The sequence below is a fragment of the Ovis aries genome, chromosome 2 (genome assembly GCF_016772045.2).
Source record: "Ovis aries strain OAR_USU_Benz2616 breed Rambouillet chromosome 2, ARS-UI_Ramb_v3.0, whole genome shotgun sequence".
Lineage (NCBI taxonomy): Eukaryota > Metazoa > Chordata > Mammalia > Artiodactyla > Bovidae > Ovis > Ovis aries.
In genome coordinates, this window is record NC_056055.1 from 12,608,230 (window position 1) to 12,629,607 (window position 21,378).

The window sequence follows — 21,378 nt, forward strand, 5'->3', positions numbered from 1 at the left end:
AATTTGCAAATGTTTTCTCCCAGTCAGTAAGTTGTTGCTTTGTTTTGTTTACGGTTTCCTTTGCTGTGCAAAAGCTTGTAAGTTCAATTAGGTCCTGTTTGTTTATTTTTGATTTCATGTCTACTGTCTTGGGGAACTGATGTTTAAGTGTATTTTTTAAAGTTATCATGATAAATAATTTAATTAAAATAGAAGCTAAGTAACAATTTAGAAAATTGAGAGGTGTCTTAGTAAAAGTGCTCTAACCTGCTCATTTTTTGTGAAGGGAGGTATTACATACCTTTTTTAACTGATGAATTCAGAAAGAGATTTAAGCATATTTGTTAGAATTGCTGTGGTCATTGTCAGCAGAACCGAAACTAGAAAGGGGTAAAGTAGTTTTTACTTAAGCTGGAACTAGAGATTTGGAAGAGGTGACTTATTTATTTGTATACTTCTTAGGGGTGTTTAAAAGACCCTGTGTATGTATAGCTTTTATTAATAAGTAATAGTTATTTTTAATAAACTTATAAAGATCTAGAAGAAGAAACTCCCAAGTTTTGGAAACTATCATAATCAATGAAACTAAGCCACGATGTGTGGGGCCACCCAAGACGGACGGGTCATGGTGGAGAGTTCTGACAGAGCGTGGTCCACTGGAGAAGGGAATAGAAAACCACTTCAGTATTCTTGCCCTGAGAACCCCATGAACAGTGTGAAAAGGCAAAAGATAGGACACTGAAAGATGAACTCCCCAGGTCAGTAGGTGCCCAATTTGCTACTGGAGATCAGTGGAGAAATAACTCCAGAAAGAATGGAGGAATGGAGCCAAAGCAAAAACAACACTCAGTTGTGGATGTGACTGGTGATAGAAGCAAGGTCTGATGCTGTACAGAGCAAAATTGCATAGGAACCTGGAATGTTAGGTTCATATCAAGGCAAATTGGAAGTGGTCAAACAGGTCAAACCGCAAGACTGAACATCAACATTCTAGGAATCAACAAACTAAAATGGACTGGAGTGGGTGAATTTAACTCAGCAGGCCATTATATCTACTACTGTGGACAGGAATCTCTTAGAAGAAATGGACTAGCCATCATAGTCAACAAAAGAGTCCGAAATGCAGTACTTGGATGCAATCTCAAAAACAACAGAATGATCTCTGTTCATTTCCAAGGCAAACCATTCAATATCATGGTATTCCAGTCTATGCCCCAAACAGTAACGGTGAAGAAGCTGAAGTTGAACGGTTCTATGAAGATCTACAAGACCTTTTAGAACTAACACCAAAAAAAGATGTCCTTTTCATTATAGGGGACTGGAAAGCAAAAGTAGGAAGTCAAGAAACACCTGGGGAAACAGGCAAATTTGGGCTTGGAATACAGAATGAAGCAGGGCAAAGTTCTGCCAAGAGAATGCACTGGTCATAGCAAACTCCCTCTTCCAACAACACAAGAGAAGACTCTACACATGGACGTCACCAGATGGCCAACATCAAAATCAGATTGATTATATTCTTTGCAGCCAAAGATGGAGACGCTCTATACAATCAGCAAAAACAAGACTGTTAGCTGACTGTGGCTAAGATCATGAAGTCCTTATCGCCAAATACAGACTTAATAGAAGAAAGTGGGGAAAACCACTAGACCATTCAGGTATAACCTAAATCAAATCTCTTCTGATTATACAGTAGAAGTGAGAAATAGATTTAAGGGACTAGATCTGATAGACAGAATGCCTGATGAACTATGGGCAGAGGTTTGTGACATTGTATAGGAGGCAGGGATCAAGACCATCCCCAAGAAAAAGAAATGCAAAAAAGCAAAATGGCTGTTGGAGGAGGCTTACAAATAGCTGTAAAAGAAGAGAAGCAAAAAGCAAAGGATAAAAGGAAAGATATACCCATTTGAATGCAGAGTTCCAAAGAATAGCAAGGAGGGATAAGAAAGTCTTTCTCAATGATCAGTGCAAAGAAATAGAGGAAAACAATAGAATGGGAAAGGCTAGAGATCTCTTCAAGAAAATTAAGAGATACCAAGGGAACATTTCATGCAAAGATGGGCTCAATAAAGGACAGAAATGGTATGGACCTGACAGAAGCAGAAGATATTAAGAAAAGGTGGCAAGAATATACAGAAGAACTGTACAAAAAAGATCTTCATGACTAAGATAATCATGATGGTGTGATCATTCATCTAGAGCCAGACATCCTGGAATGTGAAGTCAAGTGGGCCTTAGGAAGCATCACTATGAACAAAGCTAGAGGTGATGGAATTTCCGTTCAGCGATTTCAAATCCTGAGAGATGATGCTGTGAAAATGCTGCACTCAATAATGCCAGAAAATTTGGAAAACTCAGCAGTGGCCACAGGACTGGAAAAGGTCAGTTTTCATTCCAGTCCCAAAGAAAGGCAATGCCAAAGAATGTTCAAACTACCGCACAGTTGCACTCATCTCACATTCTAGCAAAGTAATGCTCAAAATTCTCCAAGCCAGGCTGCAGCAATACGTGAACCATGAACTTCCAGATGTTCAAGCTGGTTTTAGAAAAGGCAGAGGAAGCAGAGATCAAATTGCCAACATCCGCTGGATCATGGAAAAAGCAAGAGAGTTCCAGAAAAACATCTATTTCTGCTTTATTGACTATGCCAACGCTTTTGACTGTGTGGATCACACTAAACTGTGGAAAATTCTGAAAGAGATGGGAATATCAGACCACCTGACTTACCTCTTGAGAAATCTGTATGCAGGTCAGAGAGCAACAATCATAACTGGACATGGAACAACACACTGGTTCCAAATAGGAAAAGGAGTCCGTCAAGGCTGTATATTGTCACCCTGCTTATTTAACTTACATGCAGGGTACATCATGAGAAATGCTGGGCCGGATGAAGCACAAGCTGGAATCAAGATTACTGGGAGAAATATCAATACCCTCAGATATGCAGATGACACCACCCTTATGGCCGAAAGTGAAGAAGAACTAAAGAGCCTCTTGATGAAAGTGAAAGAGGAGAGTGAAAAAGTTGGCTTAAAGCTCCACATTCAGAAAACTAAGATCATGGCATCCAGTCCCATCACTTCATGGGAAATAGATGGGGAAACAGTGTCAGACTTTATTTTTTGGGGCTCCAAAATCACTGCAGATGGTGACTGCAGCCATGAAATTAAAAGATGCTTGCTCCTTGGAAGAAAAGTTATGACCAACCTAGACAGGATATTCAAAAGCAGAGACATTACTTTGCCAACAAAGGTCCGTCTCTTCAAAGCTATGGTTTTTCCAGTAGTCATGTATGGATGTGAGAGTTGGACTATAAAGAAAGCTGAGCGCCGAAGAATGGATTCTTTAGAACTGAGTTGTTGGAGAAGAGTCTTGAGAGTCCCTTGGACAGCAAGGAGATCCAACTGAAAGGTTGGGCAGGGTCGGGCATGTTGAGGCATGCCCAGACATGTTGAGACTTGCCTGGGCGTGTTGAGGCATGCCCTGGAAAAGTGCCGCAGACAAGTCCCGGAGGCAGGCCGACAACCAAGCCGTCCAGTCAGGTGCCCACACGGAGCCCTTGGACACCAATCACCGCTGAGCCTGCGCTTTCTTCCTTATATGGGAGCCTGGCCCTGGCTATAAAGCCCTTCCCCACCCCTCATACCTCGCAGACTCCCTTTGCTTCCTTGCTCACCCGCCCCCGGGAGTTCTGCCTGAGAGCGACCACCCAATAAAGGCCCTGATCAACGGTCCATAGGGGTGGCTCTTTCTTCCCACGGCGTTTCTTACACCAACCAGTCCATCCTAAAGGAGATCAGTCCTGGGTGTTCATTGGAAGGATTGATGTTGAGGCTGAAACTCCAATACTTTGGCCACCATGCGAAGAGCTGACTCATTTGAAAAGACCCTGATGGCTGGGAAAGATTGAGGGCAGGAGGAGATGGGGATGACAGAGGATGAGATGGTTGGATGGCATCACTGACTCAGTGGACATGGGTTTGGATAAACTCCAGGAGTTGGTGATGGACAGGGAGGCCTGGCGTGCTGTGCTTCACGGGGTTGCAAAGAGTCAGGCATGACGAGTGACTGAACTGAACTAAACTGAACTGATAATACTGATACCAAGCTCTAACAGAAAAAAATGATAAACTTTTAATTCCATGAATTTATAAATATTGATGCAAGTAAATGTTAATAAATCAGATTTGGTAGTAAATCAAAAGACTGATATGACACCCAAAGAGAGTTTATTCCCAGAACATAACAATATTTCAACATTAGAAAATCAATTCTTACATTTCTACATAGTAACTGATTAAGGAAAAAGCCACAGTCATCTCAATAGACTGAAAATTCAACATTCCTTCCTGATTAATAAAATCTTTTACTATCTTAAAAGACAAACAGAAGTGTCCATTTTTAACATGATAAAGGTGGTTGAAACATGTATGACAAAATTTAATTCCTTAATATATACAATGTTTTTATAAAGTAGCAGGAAAGAAATCTACCTGATAGAAAAATAACAGTAGGAGGCAAATCACAGAGTAAATCAAATATCCTCAAAACACTGAAAAAATGTTCAATCTTATCTTATTTAAAGAAATGTAAGCATAAGCTACAAAAAATAAAAAAGAACACCTTCAACTATTATACCAGAAATTATTAAAATGCTCACACTCAGTATTGTTGAAATTGAAAGAAAAAGACTCTGTTATCTAGCTGGAAGATTGTTTATTGATAATTCAAGAAGGTAGTTGGTCAGTGTACTAAAAGCTTTGAAAGTATATCCTTTGATCTAGAAATTCTATATGTAGGAGTTATATATAAAGAAATCACTTGAGCTGGATGCTCACAAAATTTAACTATAGGATTATAAAAATACTGTATTTTATAATGAAAAACAGAAACGAACCAAATGTCCAATCTTGGAATAATAGTTAAGTAAGTTGTAACTTCATATAACAGAATATTATTTCATCACTAGAAGTGATGTGATACATGAATATTTGTTGATATTGAAGATGTTTGATACACTCTGGTAAAAACAAAGCTTTAACCAATACAACAGTCTGATCTTGTTTTCATTTAAAATGGTTATCTGTCTATATCTCTCTCATCTAGTCATCTACCTTCTTACCTACATGAAAAAGACTGGAACAATATTTATCATGAGTTAATGTTAGTTACCACTAGTGGTGTTTTTTCATTTTCTTTATTTGTATATTATTGCTTTTTTTTTTTTTTCAAAAAAATAAATATGCATTTTCAATAATAAAGCAAATGCTATTTTAAAATAAAAGTTATATACATATTTTTCTATTTTGTGCAAAGTATAACAAAGGTTTACTATTTATTAAATAAAATGACTTAAAATCAATCAGAAAATGAACTATGCCATAGAAGAATGACTGACTTATAGATGATTCCCAAAATAAGAGCTATAAAGTGACCTAGAAACAAGGAAAGTGCAATCTTATTAGTAATGTAAAAATAAAAATGAGATCATCTTTATTTATAATCAAGTAGACAAAAGCCTTCTAAAATACAGAGAATTAATTCTCTGTGTATGATAGCATATGTTTAGGGCTATGATATCCCCTGTACAATGCAGAGATGGGAACAGTGTTTCTAGAGAATATGACAACACATAACAAAAGCCTTAATTTTGTGCATGCCATTTGGCTTGGATATTCTCTTTCTCAGAATTTCTATAAGCAAATAATTATGGCATGTGCAAATGAGGATGACCAATGCAGTATTGTTTGTAATAGTGAAAACTGGAAAAAACTCTAATGTTTTCAGTTCAAAAACCCAAATGTTTTAAAAACAGGAAAATAGCTAAGTTATGGTACATCCAAAGAAAGGAATATTATTCAGAAATTAAATTGTACTCTTAGAAATACAGTGAGTGACATAGAACAGGTTTATAATATCCTGCAGACTGGAAGGAGGGCCCCTTTCCTGCTCAATTGTGATACCAGCAAATGCATTCTTTTGGCGCTACACGCAGTCCCTAGAACTCGTCACATTTAATATTCTGCCACTTAATATCACTTGTGGGTGCTTTACTGATGCTGGTCCTGTCCATTGATGACAACAGCCCTGTAAATGTCTCTCCTGATCTCTTTTTAAATTTATACACTGATTTTACGATGGAAAAAGAAATCTGTATTTACAAAAGAAAACAATACTGGTAAATACTGGGCCCTTGTCCCTGAGATACAGAACCTTGGGACAAGCACCAAGGAAATAAGACAGTGATCTTGACATAGTCTAAAAATGCATTTAGAGTTCACAAAATATGCACATTCCATCAGTTGGATTTTTTAAAATAAAAGTAACAATGCTAAAATATACATTTTGTTATTCAATGAAAAGAATGGGGTAGAAGGGATATACTGTATGCTTTGAAACCAGATGCAAACTATAAATCACCTCCGCAGCGTTGAGTTTCAGTTGTTTCCTCTGGAATCATTAGAAGCACCTTGGTTGTGGTGACTGAGAATTCAACCTCTTGTCACAACCTAGGCTCTGCTGCTCTGTGTGATTAGGCCAGTTACACAACCTCTCTGTGCCCGTGTCCTCACCTAAAAAAGGGCATAATGATACTACAACATCACAGGGATGTTGTATTTTAAGTTAATATATTTACTTTAATTGAAATATATACATATATTTAGAGGCCTTAGAATATATGTGGTAAGTATTCAAGAAATGCTAGCTGATAGTATTACCACAATTATTATCATGAGGTTTCTTATTGCTATTTTAGTTTTCAGTTCCTTTCAATATTTAATAAAATTGGATGGGTTCTATTATAGTTACTTGCTTGTCCACTTATTCATTCACTATATTTACCGATATATCTATGATTATTTTTGCTTTGAGATCTTGAACACCAGCGCCTAAAGGGCACACAGACAGAGAATCTGTGAGGCTGTAGAAGGCATGAGGAAGAGATGGGAAAGTAACGGCAGTTACCCTGCAGTAGGGTGGGAAGCAAAGCAAACTCAAAGTGGCAGACAACAGAACAGGCCGGTGGAAACCCAGCTCTGAAGTGTAACACGACCTCAGCTGTACCAGCCCCATGGCAGGTCCTCCAAGTAACTCTCACTATCCTGACTCTGCTTTCCTTTTGTTTTAAGTTTATTTTTAGTTCTTTCATTTGGCTGTGCCGTGTTTCAGCTGCAGCAAGTGGGACTTTTAGTTGTGGCATGTGGGATCCAGTTCCCTGACCAGGGATTGAACCTGGGGCTGCTGCGATTGGGAGCTCAGAGTCTTAGCCACTGGACCAGCAGGGAGGTCCCCCTGCTTTTCAGTAGAGTAGCTTTTCTGATTGGTCTGACTTCATGGCTTTTCTTTTATAATAAACTCTGTCAGCTGAGGAAAAAGATGTCTTTGACGTTTTCAGAGCCTATATGTCACACATGTCACGCCACAGACGTCAGTAGGAAAGCTCCAGACTTGATGGTGGTCCACTCCAAGTTTTCTGCTTTGCTGGCCTCTTGGTCTTCTGTCTTAGACTCATATTGCAACCTCATTCCTCATCTAGCTCTTTGGATGACTGTCTCAAATCACGACTTGAATCGAAGGCACTTCTCAAGGTCTCAGTCCTAACTCCTGGCTTCCTTATTTGTAAATCAGAATTGTGAGTCATATTGTATTGTGAGTCAGTTTGTATTGTCATAGCCCAGGGAATCTTATCTGGCCTGAAATGGGAGAAAGATGAGAGAAGAGATAGCAATAGAGTTTGAACAGTAGGTGGTCACTTCGAAGGGGAGGTGGTGTGTGCAGGAGGGCTTTAGAAAGTAAAACTGATAGTTGACTTGGTGACTATGAACAAGGCATTGCAGATTTTCTAGCAAAGATAACAGAGTTTGCACCTTTGTTTGTAGGTGCAATTGGAGATATCAGGTAGAGCCCTCTGGAGGACAGCCGGAGAATCTACTTTCAAGAATTCAGACCATTTCTCCGCTGTCCTTACTACCAATTAGGTTGAATGAAAGTAAACTGGCCATAGAGTAGACTGCTATTTTCTCTTTCCCGTTTATTTGCTTTTCAGGAGAATCTGTGTTATATAGTATCAGGAAGAAACTCATATCATCCATGTGGCCTCAGATAAAGATATGTTGTATGGACTCCACTGGGAAATCTTGTGCACCAAGAATCTGAGTTTCAGAGAGTTTTGTTTTGTCTTGCTTTTTTCTTTTTAAGAATCATAAGATATAACAAGACAAGTGAATAGTCATGCAGAAAGTTGGTGAATAGCCATATGTTAATCCTGCTACCTACCAAATTGGTTTCTAGAAGGGAAAAAAAATGTCAGAATGAATTAAATCAGTTTGAAATAACTCAGTCACAAGACCATCTTGTGAATTCCCATGTTATAAACTGTGCAATAGTCTGTGGCAATAAAATTAATGAATTACAGCTTTGAAATGGGTAATTTCAAAAGCAGGTACAGAAGAAAATAGTAATAGTAATATACTTTGCAAAAGGTATATATGTAACAGTCCACAATGTTACTTAGAAAGTTACTATTTCTGCCAAGGTTTTTGTTGTATAGGTGAAATAAGAGGAAAAAATAGCCAAATAACCAAAAACAAAGCAAGTCCTAAACAAAGAAAGATGAGACAAAGAAAAAGGTACCAATAAAATTTTCAAAAAAATAAAAGGTAAATAGACACAAAAGACATTTTCAGAAAAAAAAAAAAACCTGTAAGAATAAAGCAAGCAGATTAAATTCATGACATGTGTGCACAAAGGAAAACTTCTAAAGAAGAAACAAAGAAAAAGAGAACTAAAAATCACAATAAGAATATAACCTTGCTGATTATCACTTTATTCCTTGGAAACCCTCTATCAATAAAGTAAACCACAACTTTGTCGAATACAAACAAATATAAAAGTGTGCATTAAACTCAAGAAAGAAATTGAATAAAAAACCAACACCCATCTTTGGGTGAGAGGACAATGAATGCTTTTTCCTTCTTTGGAGTTTTCTGTGCTTGAGCTAAATTTCTTACAGGAAGATACACTACTTTCCTAATGGACAGGAATGAACTCTATTAAAAATGAAGCTCTCAACCGCAGTTCATATTAAAATTTAATACAGCAGAGGCTTATTCTGCTGCCAGCTAATTCAGGAACTGAACAGGGTGGCATTCTTTCCGGTACAATATGTAATACAAGCTTTCCCCGTGAGGAAGAGTAGTTACCTCCGGTTATCTGGCACGTTTTCTCGCCTGCCTTTCCCTTCACCCAGTTTCTACCCAATCCAGGAGTTCTGCCCAGTCTTTTTTTTTTTTTTTTTCTGAGAAATAAGCAGCATGGTACCCATGTCTGCCACTATTCTTTGCTATTTGGGTCTCTTGGGGGCTTGGGCGTTGCACTCCTCTGGGTCCCAGGGTCTGAGAAGAGACTGGAGATTTCTCTTCGCCCATCGTGGACCTCAGACACCCCCACTGCCCTCCGCCCGCTCACACATGCGTTCCAGGATTCGGTGGATGCTAATGAAACTGGGTCTATCTGCAGGCACCTTGCTCCAACACAGACGCATGAGATTGTACAGTTCCAGGGGGCAGTTCTCCGGGCAGGAGAGGATGTTACCATCCCGCACGTAGTAGATGACCTCCTCGTGGGCCATCCCATAGTAGGGCTGCAGGCCGTAGGAGAAGATCTCCCAAAGGACCACCCCGTAGGCCCACACGTCAGACTCCGTGGTGTAGCGGTTGTAGAAGATGGACTCGGGGGGCATCCAACGGATGGGGATGGCGTCGTTTTCATTGGCTTTGTAGTAGTCAGCCGAGTAGATGTTTCTAGAGAGGCCGAAGTCGGCGATTTTCACCACCATGTTCTCACCCACCAGGCAGTTCCTGGTGGCCAAATCGCGGTGGACAAACTTGCGCTCAGAGAGGTAGGCCATGCCCGCGGCCACCTGCCTGGCGATGCACAGCTGCTCCGCGCAGGAGAGGGGCGGGGGGCCGGGGCTGGAGGCCTGTGACCCGGGGGACAGGTCGCTGGGACTGAGGCTGCGTCCGGGGTGTGGGGCCATGCTGCGGAGGAACTCATTGAGGTCCCCGTAGGCCATGTATTCAAAGAGCAAGCACATGGGCTTCCCCACCGCGCACACTCCTGCAACCAAAATAGGCCCCTCGTTAGAGGTTGCGTTTCTTAAGTACACATTGGAAAACATTGTCCAAAAGCAAATGACCAGATCAGAAGTGGGGCTTTGGTTTTCTATTGACAGCATCATAGTCGAACCCTGACCCCCTTTCTTTGTATAAACATCTACTTCTCTTTTAAGATTCAGTTGATTTATCCCTCCTCTGAGGGGGCCTCTGTGCCTGACCTTTCCTGGATCAGATTTTCCTTCCATTATTATTTATCCTTAGTCCTGCATCCTACTTACCAGCCTGTTATAATTATCCATTCAGCTTAGGTTTTTTCCCCCCAACATTTTATCCCTTTAAAAATAGAGATTATGTCTTAAGTCTTCTTTCAATTCCACACACCTACCACGTTTCTGGCGAGCAAGTATTCCATAAATATTAAGCAAATGAATTTATGAATAGATGTTTTCTTTGAGTATGTAATACAATTGCTCTGTTTTTCTGCTTCCTTTCTGAAGGAGGATGATGAGGAAACTATTTTGTGAAATTTGAAAAAGGGGGAAAAAACAGTCTGATCTCAGATGAAATATTCAGGTTACTGCAGTTAAACATTTAGGTAAATTTACAAACTTTTATTTTCCAGAAAGAAGAAAATGTTAATATAAATAGAACCTTAGATTTAGTACCAAAAAGTTCAGTTCAGTTCAGTTGCTCAGTCGTGTCCGACTCTTTGCGTACCAGAAAGGCATTTGTTAATTCTAAAATTTTTCTGTATTTGAGAGGGAAACTGGTCAACTTGAAATATTAGGTCAGAGGGTCACAATTTCACACCAGCATACAAATAGATTATTAACTCCATGATTTTTTCAGGCAAAAATTAGAAGTTTCTGTTCAAAAAGGAAAGGAAATGAGAATACTATTATCTTGGCTTGTTTCTTTTGGGGTTAGCTTTTAATTCTAGGGACTTTAGCAATTGGTATATTTATATGAACTATATAAAATAAATGAACAATTAAAATATAAAATTGGTAAAAGAAAGTTAATGAAGTGACAAAACACTTCTCAGAAAATTTTTAAAACTCTAATCTTTTGAACTTAGGTGATTTAAGGAAATAGTCTACTCCCTGGTACAGAAAATATTCTATAGGGAGGAACAGAGACATCTCTCTGATCAAGGAATGAAAGAAAAAACAGAAGTGAAGTTTAAAGGAGAAAAAACTTGCAAGTCTCTGTTTTCTGATGCATACATTTCTCCACTTGTACCTAAGAGTTCCATACCTAAGAGTTTCACAATATTAGGATTATCAAATTCTGCCATGAGGGCTGCCTCCCTCTGAAAATCTGCTTGCATATCTGCTGAGGCTTCTTCTTTGAGCATCTTCACTGCCACCATTGTGAAAGGTTCGTAGGGAAGTAAGCCTGGAGCCCTGAGAAATACATTTATTGAGCAAGAAATCAAAGATCAGGAGGATTCCACATAGTCACATGATAACTACCCATGTTTGTACACATCCCCCCACTCATGCAGCCTTTCCCAAAGCCACAGAACCAAAAGAGATGCCAACGGCAGGTCACACTTAAAACTTCTTGATTCCAATTAAAGATCACTGTTATTTTCAACACAGATTAAGGTTGAAGATGCATTATTTATAAATAACAGGAAATCAGAAGTACCCAGATGATGATGATTACCATTGTAATCCCTTAATCTCTGGCTAGAATCTAAATTCCTAGAAGGCAGGAACAGTGACTTTTTCATCTTTATATTTAAAGGCCTAAAAGTGTCCCTTTCAACTTTTTGCATTCATGCTAAGTATTTTCAGTTGTGTCCAACTTTTTGTGACCCAATGGACTGTAGCCCTCCAGGCTCCTCTGTCCATGGGATTCTTCAGGCAAGAACACTGGAGTGGGTCGCCATGCCCTCCTCCAGGGGATCTTCCTGACCCAAGGATTGAACCTGCGTCTCTTTCATCTCCTGCATTGGCAGGCAGGTTCTTTATCACTAGTGCCCGCCGGGGAGCCCTTCATTTTTTTTTTTTTGGTTCCCAATAAATATTTGCATGAGATTTTCATTAATCATGTAACCTCCATACTAGGGCCACTATATGTAGAGATAATGTTGTGTCCTGCCCAAGAGCAACAGGCCAAAGTGACAATCAGTGATTAAAACCAAGTCTACATTCTGTGGCCAAGCTGTGTGTCTGTGGAGCTACATGAAGAGAAGTTATGTTATTCCAGCTCATACAAAGGCATTAATTGGGCTAGCATTGGCCCTAATACATACTCCTTTCTTGAGCACATTGGTATCTTCCATTTTTACATTACTTTTTTCCCTTTTTTGTCTTGCCATTCTGTGAACATCTATTTAATATCTACGCATGTCAGGCTCTGAGTTCTTAAACTGAAACATTAGTTCAAAGAAAATTTTAAATGAAGACTATAGCAATTTAAAATGGGAGATTTTAGAAATATTATTAAAAGCAATGCAAGAAATTGATTTAAAATGTCTGACAAAATTCTCTTCTGAAAAATATTCAATTTTGCAAATTGCTTATTATCAGAACACTTTATAAAGATTCTCTCCATAAATACAACCCTATTTTCCAGCAAAGAGGGAAAATTATCAAGACTCAAACTACAGTACCCAAAACAATAAGGTGAATGATGTGAAGATTTAGCTAATTTGATAATAAATATTATGCATAATTACATAGACATCAAGCTTATGGCCTGGTAACTATTCAGACACAAGGTGTTTTAGTGGATAGATTTTTTTTTAAGTGAGCAACTTTACCTTGCTTGAAAGACCCTTCCAAATGCTCCCTCTCCGATATCTCTCACATATTCAATGTTATTCCTGGGATACTCCAGACTGAGCAATTTGGGATTCAAAAGGAGTGGCATCCTCTGGTACATGGGGTTGGGGTGAAGTCTGTCTAGCAAGAGCTCAGAAGGAAGAGTAGTGAGGGTTACTGCTGCCGATTCTCTGCAGGTAAGACAGATAAGATCAATAATGAGCTGAAGACCAGGTGAGAGCTTTGTACTCAGGTTCAACAGAGACATAGGAGTTTAGGAGGAAACAAAAGAAATTATGCTAAGTTTATGAAAGATCCTTCTGTTTTAGAGCAACAAAGAATTTTGGATTGGAGTCTAAAGATACTTTTTTTTTCTTTAGGAATTTTGTCACCATCCAATCTGGTAGTGGCAGTGGGGCTGAGGGAGCTAATGGGGAGCAGGAACAACCATAGTCTTCCAAATTGTGGTTTAGATTCTATCTTCTGCAAGAAACTAACCTTAGGACAAGGAATCCTATGCAAAAAGTCATTGACATTTTTAAAGATTGTGATGGGGGTGCTTAACTTTAAAACAAGGCAATGGGTGTCATAAAGAGACTGTATATATCCTTCCTCCCATCTCTAGCTTCCTCCCATCTCCAGTGAAATAAATAAAAATTTTAAAGTGTTAAGTGATTAGCTTAAACTAGAAACTCACCTTTTCTTATTTTTCCATTGTTTTCGTCTTCGGCAGCAATAAAGAGAAGTTATGGTAAGAAGCACAAATATGGCAAAGCTGGACATGATGGAGATGATTACAGTCATAGAGTACGTAGGTGAGACAGAGAAGGAGGGCGAGGAGGAGGAAGGCGCATTTGGAATGTCCACACTTGGCTTTGAGGACGTCATTGGCGGGAATGCTGTAAGTCAACAACAGTGTTTTCATTCATTCTTAAACTTTTAAGAAGCAGCTTTTGTATTCAAGTAATCAGTAAACTAAATTTAAGACCATGTATTTATGTATCAGGTTCTCCCTGGTTTTATATCTATAAAGTGCAATTGTAAAAACCCAGTGAGGTCCAGTTGTAAGTAAATCCAGCTTATGTGTGTTAGCCACTCAGTCGTGGCCAACTCTTTGTGACCCTTCAGACTGTAGCCCACCTGACTCCTCTGTCCTTGGGATTCTCCAGGCAAGAATACTGGAGTGGGTTGCCATTACCTTCTCCAAGGGATCTCCTCAACCTAGGGCTCGAACCTGGGTCTCCTGCATTGCAGGCAGATTTTTTTACTGTCTGAGTTATCCAGCTTATAGACTCTTAGAATTTTAAAGATGAGACACAGAAAGAACATGTTTTTTTCCAAGACAAATGCAGATCCTGAGCTAGTGTTCTTTACACACATCATGTTGTTTATGACCTGACAGCAATCATGGAAATTGTTATTAAATAAAATATTTTTATGAAATTAAAGTTAGGATTGTCTGAAGCTGAGCTTTTATACATGTGTATTGTTGATTTACAAAAACAAATGGAAGAATGTGGAAAATGGAAATAGTAGGACACAATGAGAAAGCTGGTTCATCTAACAATCAAACTCATTTCAAACTCCTTTTAAAAAGGTCAGTGCAATATACAAATAAGGTAAAATCTGTATTACTGCTGGAAACCAAAACTATGTGTGTTAGTCACTCAGTCGTGTTCAACTCTTTGCAACCCTATGGACTGTACCCAACCCCCTCCCCCCCCACCCCCCACCACCCAGTCTCCTCTGTCCATGGAATTCTCCAGGCAAGAACACTGGAGTGGGTTGCCATTCCCCTTCTCCAGTGAATCTTCCCCACCTAGGGATTGAACCTGGGTCTCCTGATCATTGCAGGCAAATTCTTTACCATCTGAGCCAGTGGGAAAACCCCTGATGTCATACTAAATCTCACTAAATCTCTTTTCTATCTGAGCCACCAGGGAAACCAAAAGATGTCATACTAAATCTCTCTGTTCATGGGGTACAAAGTCCATTGTATATCTGTTAAAACCACACTATCATTAAACGGATTACACTATCATATAAACGGATTTAAAATTATATTTTAAATCTGTTTATTTGATTGAGTAAAGACAACATGGATGGAAAATATTTTAATAATTAAAAAGAATGTCTTAATAGTAAAGAATGAACTTTGTATCCTAAAAAGAGGATAAACTTTATTTTTAAATATTTGTGGGATACCAATAGACATGATCTTTTTTGTCAGGTCATAATTACTAAGATTATGAATCAAAGTAAATTTCAAAAGAAGAAATTATGCAGATCTATTCTTTGATCAAAATGCAATTGATAGTAGATTAAATAAAATCCAATAGGACATTAAAAAAAAGAAAAAAATTGATAACTTTTAAATCAAAGAGTAGAAATTAGCCATAGTTACAGATTACAAAATAACTTCCTAATAGTGTTTATGAGATTTGGCCAAAGATGTGCTCAGTGATAAACTCATAGCATTATCTCCTTCCATCAGATTAAAAGAATGAAAGTGAATGAGCTGAACATCTAATTCAAGACACTGGAAAAGAAACAAAATCGACAGAAAACAAAGAAAAACAGGTGATAAAGTAACAGCCATGTACAAGCAGAAATTAATAAGTTAGAATACACAACAGAAATGATAGACTTAAAAATAGGTCAATAGTCTTATAAATATTTATAAAGTAGTCTAATCAGTGGCATTTTAATTTTAAAAGAAAAAGAAAGGCACAAACATACAAAATTAGGAATGATAAAGTCATTTTAACAATAGATTCAAAGATCAATAAATATGAAGTAATATATAACTATGGAGTTACATTTTTAAAATCTTGAGGGAAATGATAGAAACATATTAATTCCCAAATTGAAGAATGAAAAAATCTGAAAATAGTCATAACCAGGAAATTTAAGTCATTATAGTATTATGATTACATTCTTTCAGTCTTAGAAGAGATACAGTTTTATAATATGTTCCAGTAAGAGAAAAATCTTTTAGGTTGTTTCAGGAAGTTATAATACTAATATCACAACCTGACAATGTTAGCACAGAAGAAAAGTGCAGACATAGATTATAGAACATAGATTTAAAAGATCCTAAATAAAATATTAACAATTAACTGCAATATAGTAAAATACACACACACACACAATAATTTCATAGAAGGAGCTATATTAATATAACACATCACAAAGTCAAAGGAAAAATTTCATTACTGTCAATGCTTGAAGCCATTTGAAATAGGATACTTGTAAAAGCAGAGATGATAAGGGATGCCCATGTATGACTTTTTAGTCTAGTTGTGGACGCAGTGATTTTTCCCTGAGCACCAACAGCTAAGTAAGTGGGTTTTAAAGCTTATGGAGACCGAGTTCGGTCACCCCTGTGACTCCAGCAGGCACCTAGAACTAGAGGAAACTCAGCACAGCAATAAAATAAAGTAAATAAAATATCTGTGCAGGACCAATGATGGCATTTCTCATCAAGCGTCACAGCAGTGATGGAGATTACAAGACTTCCCAGTTTCCTCTGTGATGGTTTGAAAGCTGCTCTGACTTTCTTTGGACTGAGACATTCAAAGATTTAAAAAATCAATCCAAGATGAGTGGGAGTGAAGTGTGAGTGAAAGTCGCTCAGTCGTGTCTGACTTTTTTGCAACCCCATGGACTATACAGTCCATGGAATTCTCCAGGCCAAAATACTGGAGTGGGTATCCTTTCCTCCTCCAGGAGATCTTCCCAACCCAGGGATCGAACCCAGGTCTCCCACACTGCAGGCAGATTCTTTGCCAGCTGAGCCACCAGATGAGTGGGAAGGGGGATTTAAATTGGAGAGTGAACCTTTCTGCTGATAAAAAGCAGAAACAATCATTGAAAGAGAGAGGGGACTATTATTGTTTCTGCATTTCACCAGAGCCATTCATACCATATTTAACATGTGAAGGAATGCAATGAAATTTATGAAATTGGCAGTATAACCTTATTAGTATATAAAAGGGTAATTTTTTATCAGTACTATCAGAAAATGGAGTTAATTGCATAGTAAGAATAAGCCATGATGATTTAGTAAGATTTCTTTTCAAGATGACAAATTGGCACAGGTTCAACAAGAATTTTATGCGTTTAATTGTTTATGGGTTTAATTGTTTCTTCTTTCAGGAGAGTTTTACTTTCTCAGTTCTTGTTTATTGTTTCTGATTGATTTGCCCTCATCTTCCCTAGAGCAATATCAAGTATCTCGTTGGGTCCACCTTATCAATTTGTCTCCAGTTTCTTTCCTTTTAATCTTTTTCTTCTCTCATCAATTTTCTCTCTTTATCCTTTGCCTTTGAACATCAGAGGAGTCTTATTCACTCATTCATCCACATATTAAAGGACTTATTAAATGAATATTGATTGTTAAGTGTCAAGGACACTGTGGTGGACATGACGACTCTCTATGTTAAAAGTACTTAGCTGGGAAGCAATTAGAAAACAGATAATTACAATAAAATATAAAGAGTGTTACAAGAGTGGTGAGCACAAGGATGCTTGTGAGAATCCAGGGGTAGCACAAGTCCAGGTTTTGGCATTCTGGCTAGGTTTTCCAGAGTAACTTTTAAGTTAAATATTACGAGTGAGTAGGTGTAACTGGTCAAAGGCATATGTGTGGGTGTGGCAGTGGGGAAGGGGGTAGGGGGAGTCAGGAGAGATAGTATTGCACAAAAAAGGAATAACATGTGCCAGAGCCTGAATCAAGCAGTCCCCCTGCTTTTCTAAAAGGGTACCTACAAGTTTCATTGTTGAGTTGGGGGAGGTCTATAGATAAGACTGCAGAATTCTTTCCTAGAGATTTTGCGATGACTCCTTTAAAACCATTTGATTTGACCCTGTAAACTATATACTGAAAACTAGCTGTTTTTTAAAAAAAAACACCTATCTTCCAAAAGAAGGATCAGTTGTCACAAAGAAAGAGCATGAATTGACTCGATGAAGAAAGACTGTACTTTAAGAGAAACTATACTTCTGTCCTAGACATCATGAAATATGGATGTAAATACACGTGCGTGAATCCAGTTACATACACATAAGGTTTCAAGGGCACGAAACACTTTTTTCCTCTATAAAAAATTATGTGATATAAAAATCATGAATGTGAAATCAAAGGGTGATAATTTAAGTTGGCTTATTTTATGGCCATAGAAGGGACTCAATAACTTTGGGATGCTCAATAACTTTGGGATGGAAATAGGATTTATACCATTCACTAAATATGGTGCTCTCCATGGCCTAATTAGGAGCTATAAACTGGGATCTCCAATGATCTGCCTTCATGTTCTACCCTGGATGAGTATAGTGAAAAGCCTTTAAGAGAGAGACTGTGCTTTGTCCTAGACATCATGAAATATGGGTGTAAATACGCATGCATGAATCCAGTTACATACACATAAGGTTCAAGGGCACAGACAAAAATACTTACTTGTTAGGTTTTCTTTTTTATAATCTGAAGGGGAAAGGATAAAAATTTGTTTTAGGAACATCCCAATAGCTCCTATGTTCTGTGAGAGAGTGCTAAGAAATACAAGTTCCCTTTCAGCTTTTTAATATACAACGGGAAAACATTTTTTGCATTCAAATGTGAAAGGATTGCGTCTTTGGAATGAATCCAGCTGTTAGGGCTAACCACACAGTTCCTTACAAATGAAGTTCATTAAAGCAACATGCAGCCATTCAGCTTTGTTTCGTGAGATCAGCATTTTCAAACATGTGGCTTATTTTTGCATGCTGAAAAATCTGCTTCCTTGGCCAAGAAAGAGGACTTTATTTCTTTATTCCACTTCTCTGACAAAATATGAGATGTTTCTTAGCCATTGCTCTGCACATTCCAAAAAATGTTACAAGCTGTCATCAGATCTGCTCATGAAGTAAGGTAAGATCTTCAACAGCTCTGAACAGTACTCTTTAATTTCTTTTAGAACAAATGGAATAAATCCTTATGCTGGTAACTGGTGCCATTAGGATAGCAGTAGGATTCTGTTATTAGGTGTGGAAAGAAGGCAGAACTCAAAAAAAATTTAGAAATGCCTAGAAATGATAGGAGATTTAAATTCACACCTTAGTTTCCTCAAAATAGTAAATTTCTCTGAACCTCCAACATCTCAAGAGAACTCTGTTACCTAAGTATGGCAGTCTGGTACAGGCCATTGGGTCCCAGTGCATGCTGGGGAGTTTGTTGCAGTCTGGCATGGAGAACAGAAGCATCCCGGATCTGTAGAGTCCCCTGTGGGTCTTTTCTTCCACCACCAGCCATTCTTTTGCACAGAAGAGCTCCTTTACTGCCAAGCAGTATTCTCTAAAATGATTTAAGGAGAACAAAATTTAATGAATCATAGCACACTGAAGCCAAATTGGAGCCTAAATCCTGTATTTTCAAAGCATCATTGTAGTACATTGTCTGTTCTTGCAAAAGTGTCCTTGTATAGATCCTTTTGTAAATAACATGAGACTTAATGAAATATATAGTATATTATCCTGTGAGATGAAATACTATCTTGTTTATAAAACATCACTAATGCTACTGGAGGAAAGAACTTTCAAGTTCAAAAGGTAAAAAGATTAGAAATCCCCGGTATGTTTTCTCTCAACTTCATATTAAAATCACTACAAAAGTTCAGAAACAAGTTATACAGAATTTTAAAAGCACACACACTATAGTCATGGATCATTGTCAAGCAGTCTCCAGCCTGAGAGATTTTTCTATAATCTCAGGGCTGATGGACAGGGCTTGAGGAACACAGTCAGTGTCTCTGTGTGCTTTGTTCTTTGAAACAGAGTAGCATCACCTTCCTGGTTGGTTATAGAAGAGCTTGGGGGTCCATACCCTGCCCTACCTTTGGAGAAGCTGAGGTCCTGCCCCATTGCTGTGTGTGCTTTCATCTGAGAGAGCTAGAGTGACGTCCATGTGAAAATGAAGCTGTAACTGTCATCTCTGTGTTGTGCTATGAGTGGAGACTCTGAAGAAGGAAATGACTACCCAGTATTCTTGCCTGGAGAATTACATGGACAGAGGAGCCTGGTGGGCTGCAGTCCATGGGATCTCAAAGAGTCAGACATGACTAAGAGACTAACACACACACACATGAGTGAAGAGGCTGAAGAAAGACTAGGGAGACTAGTTGGATTATATAGAATCTTGTGGATTAATATTTGTTCAAGTTTATCTTATAGAAAATAAGATAGACTATACAGGAGCAACCAGGTTAGTTCTAAATTAAGATATTTGGGATGCATAATAAGAGGATATTAAAGATAAAAGAAATTAAGGATAATAGCAGTGTTATTCATTCAATATTTGAAGTATAGAGTAGGAGTGTGTGTCCATACATGTGTGTGTGTACCTACATACACGTATGTGTTTTTTTTTGTTTTTTTTTTTAAAATTTTTTATTTTTTTTAATTTTAAAATCTTTAATTCTTACATGCGTGTTTTTTAATACTCAGGCCTACACTCGCACTTTTCCAGGCAACCACTTACCAATATGGACCAAATGAACATATGTAAAATGACTGGGCTGTGTTTACAGATGTGATGGGATACAGTGAGGGTCATGAGTATAACAATGAGATGTAGATTCTTAGTATGTCTGCAAGGGAAGGGGAAGCAGTGGGGCTTTCAGTCTCCTGAGAAGCTGAAGAACTATAGAAACCTTGCTTGGCTTGCTTCTAACTAGGCTTGGTTCCATCCTTGAGTCACGTAAGCGCATCTTTTTGTGTTCAGATGTTATGATTAAACTGTGCAAAAGCAACATGGGACATATGAGAAAACTAGCCCCACATTATGTGGAGAAAGCAAATACCTGGGCAAGTTGTTTTTTATTTTAAGTTAAAAACACACTAGAGAATTAAAAAAATGTTTTTTTTGTTTTCATTGACGTGAAGGCTTTCACTGAAGCATGGCCTTTACAGAAGAGTTTTTCACAGGGGAAAAAAATCAAAATGAAGAGGAAAGTAGACTGAAAACTGGGTTAAGTTAAATATGGCAGTGACTGAAGAAAATGAAGACTACAAAAAAGTGACAACTTTGTTTCACTGAAACGTGAAATCTCCATTGGAAAAGAAATGAGTTGGCAAGATATTGAACAAATGATAGAGGAAAATGCCGGGAATATGGCAAAGTCATGAGGGTCATGAGTGATCAAGCCTCAAGAGTGTTTCAGCTTATGGACTCCTCTGAAGGTTATCTAGCCCACCTGTATAGGTTTGTCCGGCCACATGTGATTGCTTACAGCCTCCCAACCTGAGAGGCACGAGACTTACTAAAGGCAAATTCCTGCGCTGGGTGGGACAAGGATGTCTCAGGTCAAACCTCTCTGCTGACAGACTAGCTTGTGTAACAGGATTATCCTTACTGCCGCCACTAGGCACATGATTGTTTACTACCTCTTAACCATAAACAGCACAGAGAGTTTTGGAGTATTTTGAGAGTCTTAATTAGCATAGGACTTTTCTTCTTGTTGAGTCAATGATCG

The 21,378-nt window shown here is 38.3% G+C and overlaps 1 protein-coding gene and 1 long non-coding RNA gene across 5 annotated transcripts in view; one reads left to right on the forward strand and one right to left on the reverse strand.

The window, feature by feature from the left end:
• Window positions 1-21,378, forward strand: part of LOC121818589 (uncharacterized) — a 162,517-nt gene that overhangs the window by 39,507 nt on the left and 101,632 nt on the right. For both annotated transcript variants that reach the window (XR_006058564.2, XR_009599118.1), the window contains exon 3: window positions 13,605-13,772. This is a non-coding gene — a long non-coding RNA (uncharacterized LOC121818589). The remainder of the gene's footprint in view (window positions 1-13,604; window positions 13,773-21,378) is intronic.
• MUSK (muscle associated receptor tyrosine kinase) overlaps window positions 4,192-21,378 on the reverse strand; it is a 98,416-nt gene continuing 81,229 nt past the window's right edge. For 2 of the 3 annotated variants that reach the window (XM_042242901.2, XM_060408927.1), the window contains exons 10-14: window positions 19,027-19,202; window positions 13,569-13,770; window positions 12,871-13,062; window positions 11,355-11,503; window positions 4,192-10,098 (exon numbers count right to left, since the gene is read on the reverse strand). In XM_042242901.2, the coding sequence (XP_042098835.1) occupies window positions 9,416-10,098; window positions 11,355-11,503; window positions 12,871-13,062; window positions 13,569-13,770; window positions 19,027-19,202 (1,402 nt within the window). In that variant the 3' untranslated portion in view covers window positions 4,192-9,415. Of the gene's footprint in view, window positions 10,099-11,354; window positions 11,504-12,870; window positions 13,063-13,568; window positions 13,771-18,329; window positions 18,354-19,026; window positions 19,203-21,378 lie in introns of all 3 variants that reach the window. The other variant, XM_060408926.1, reaches the window with a different exon arrangement.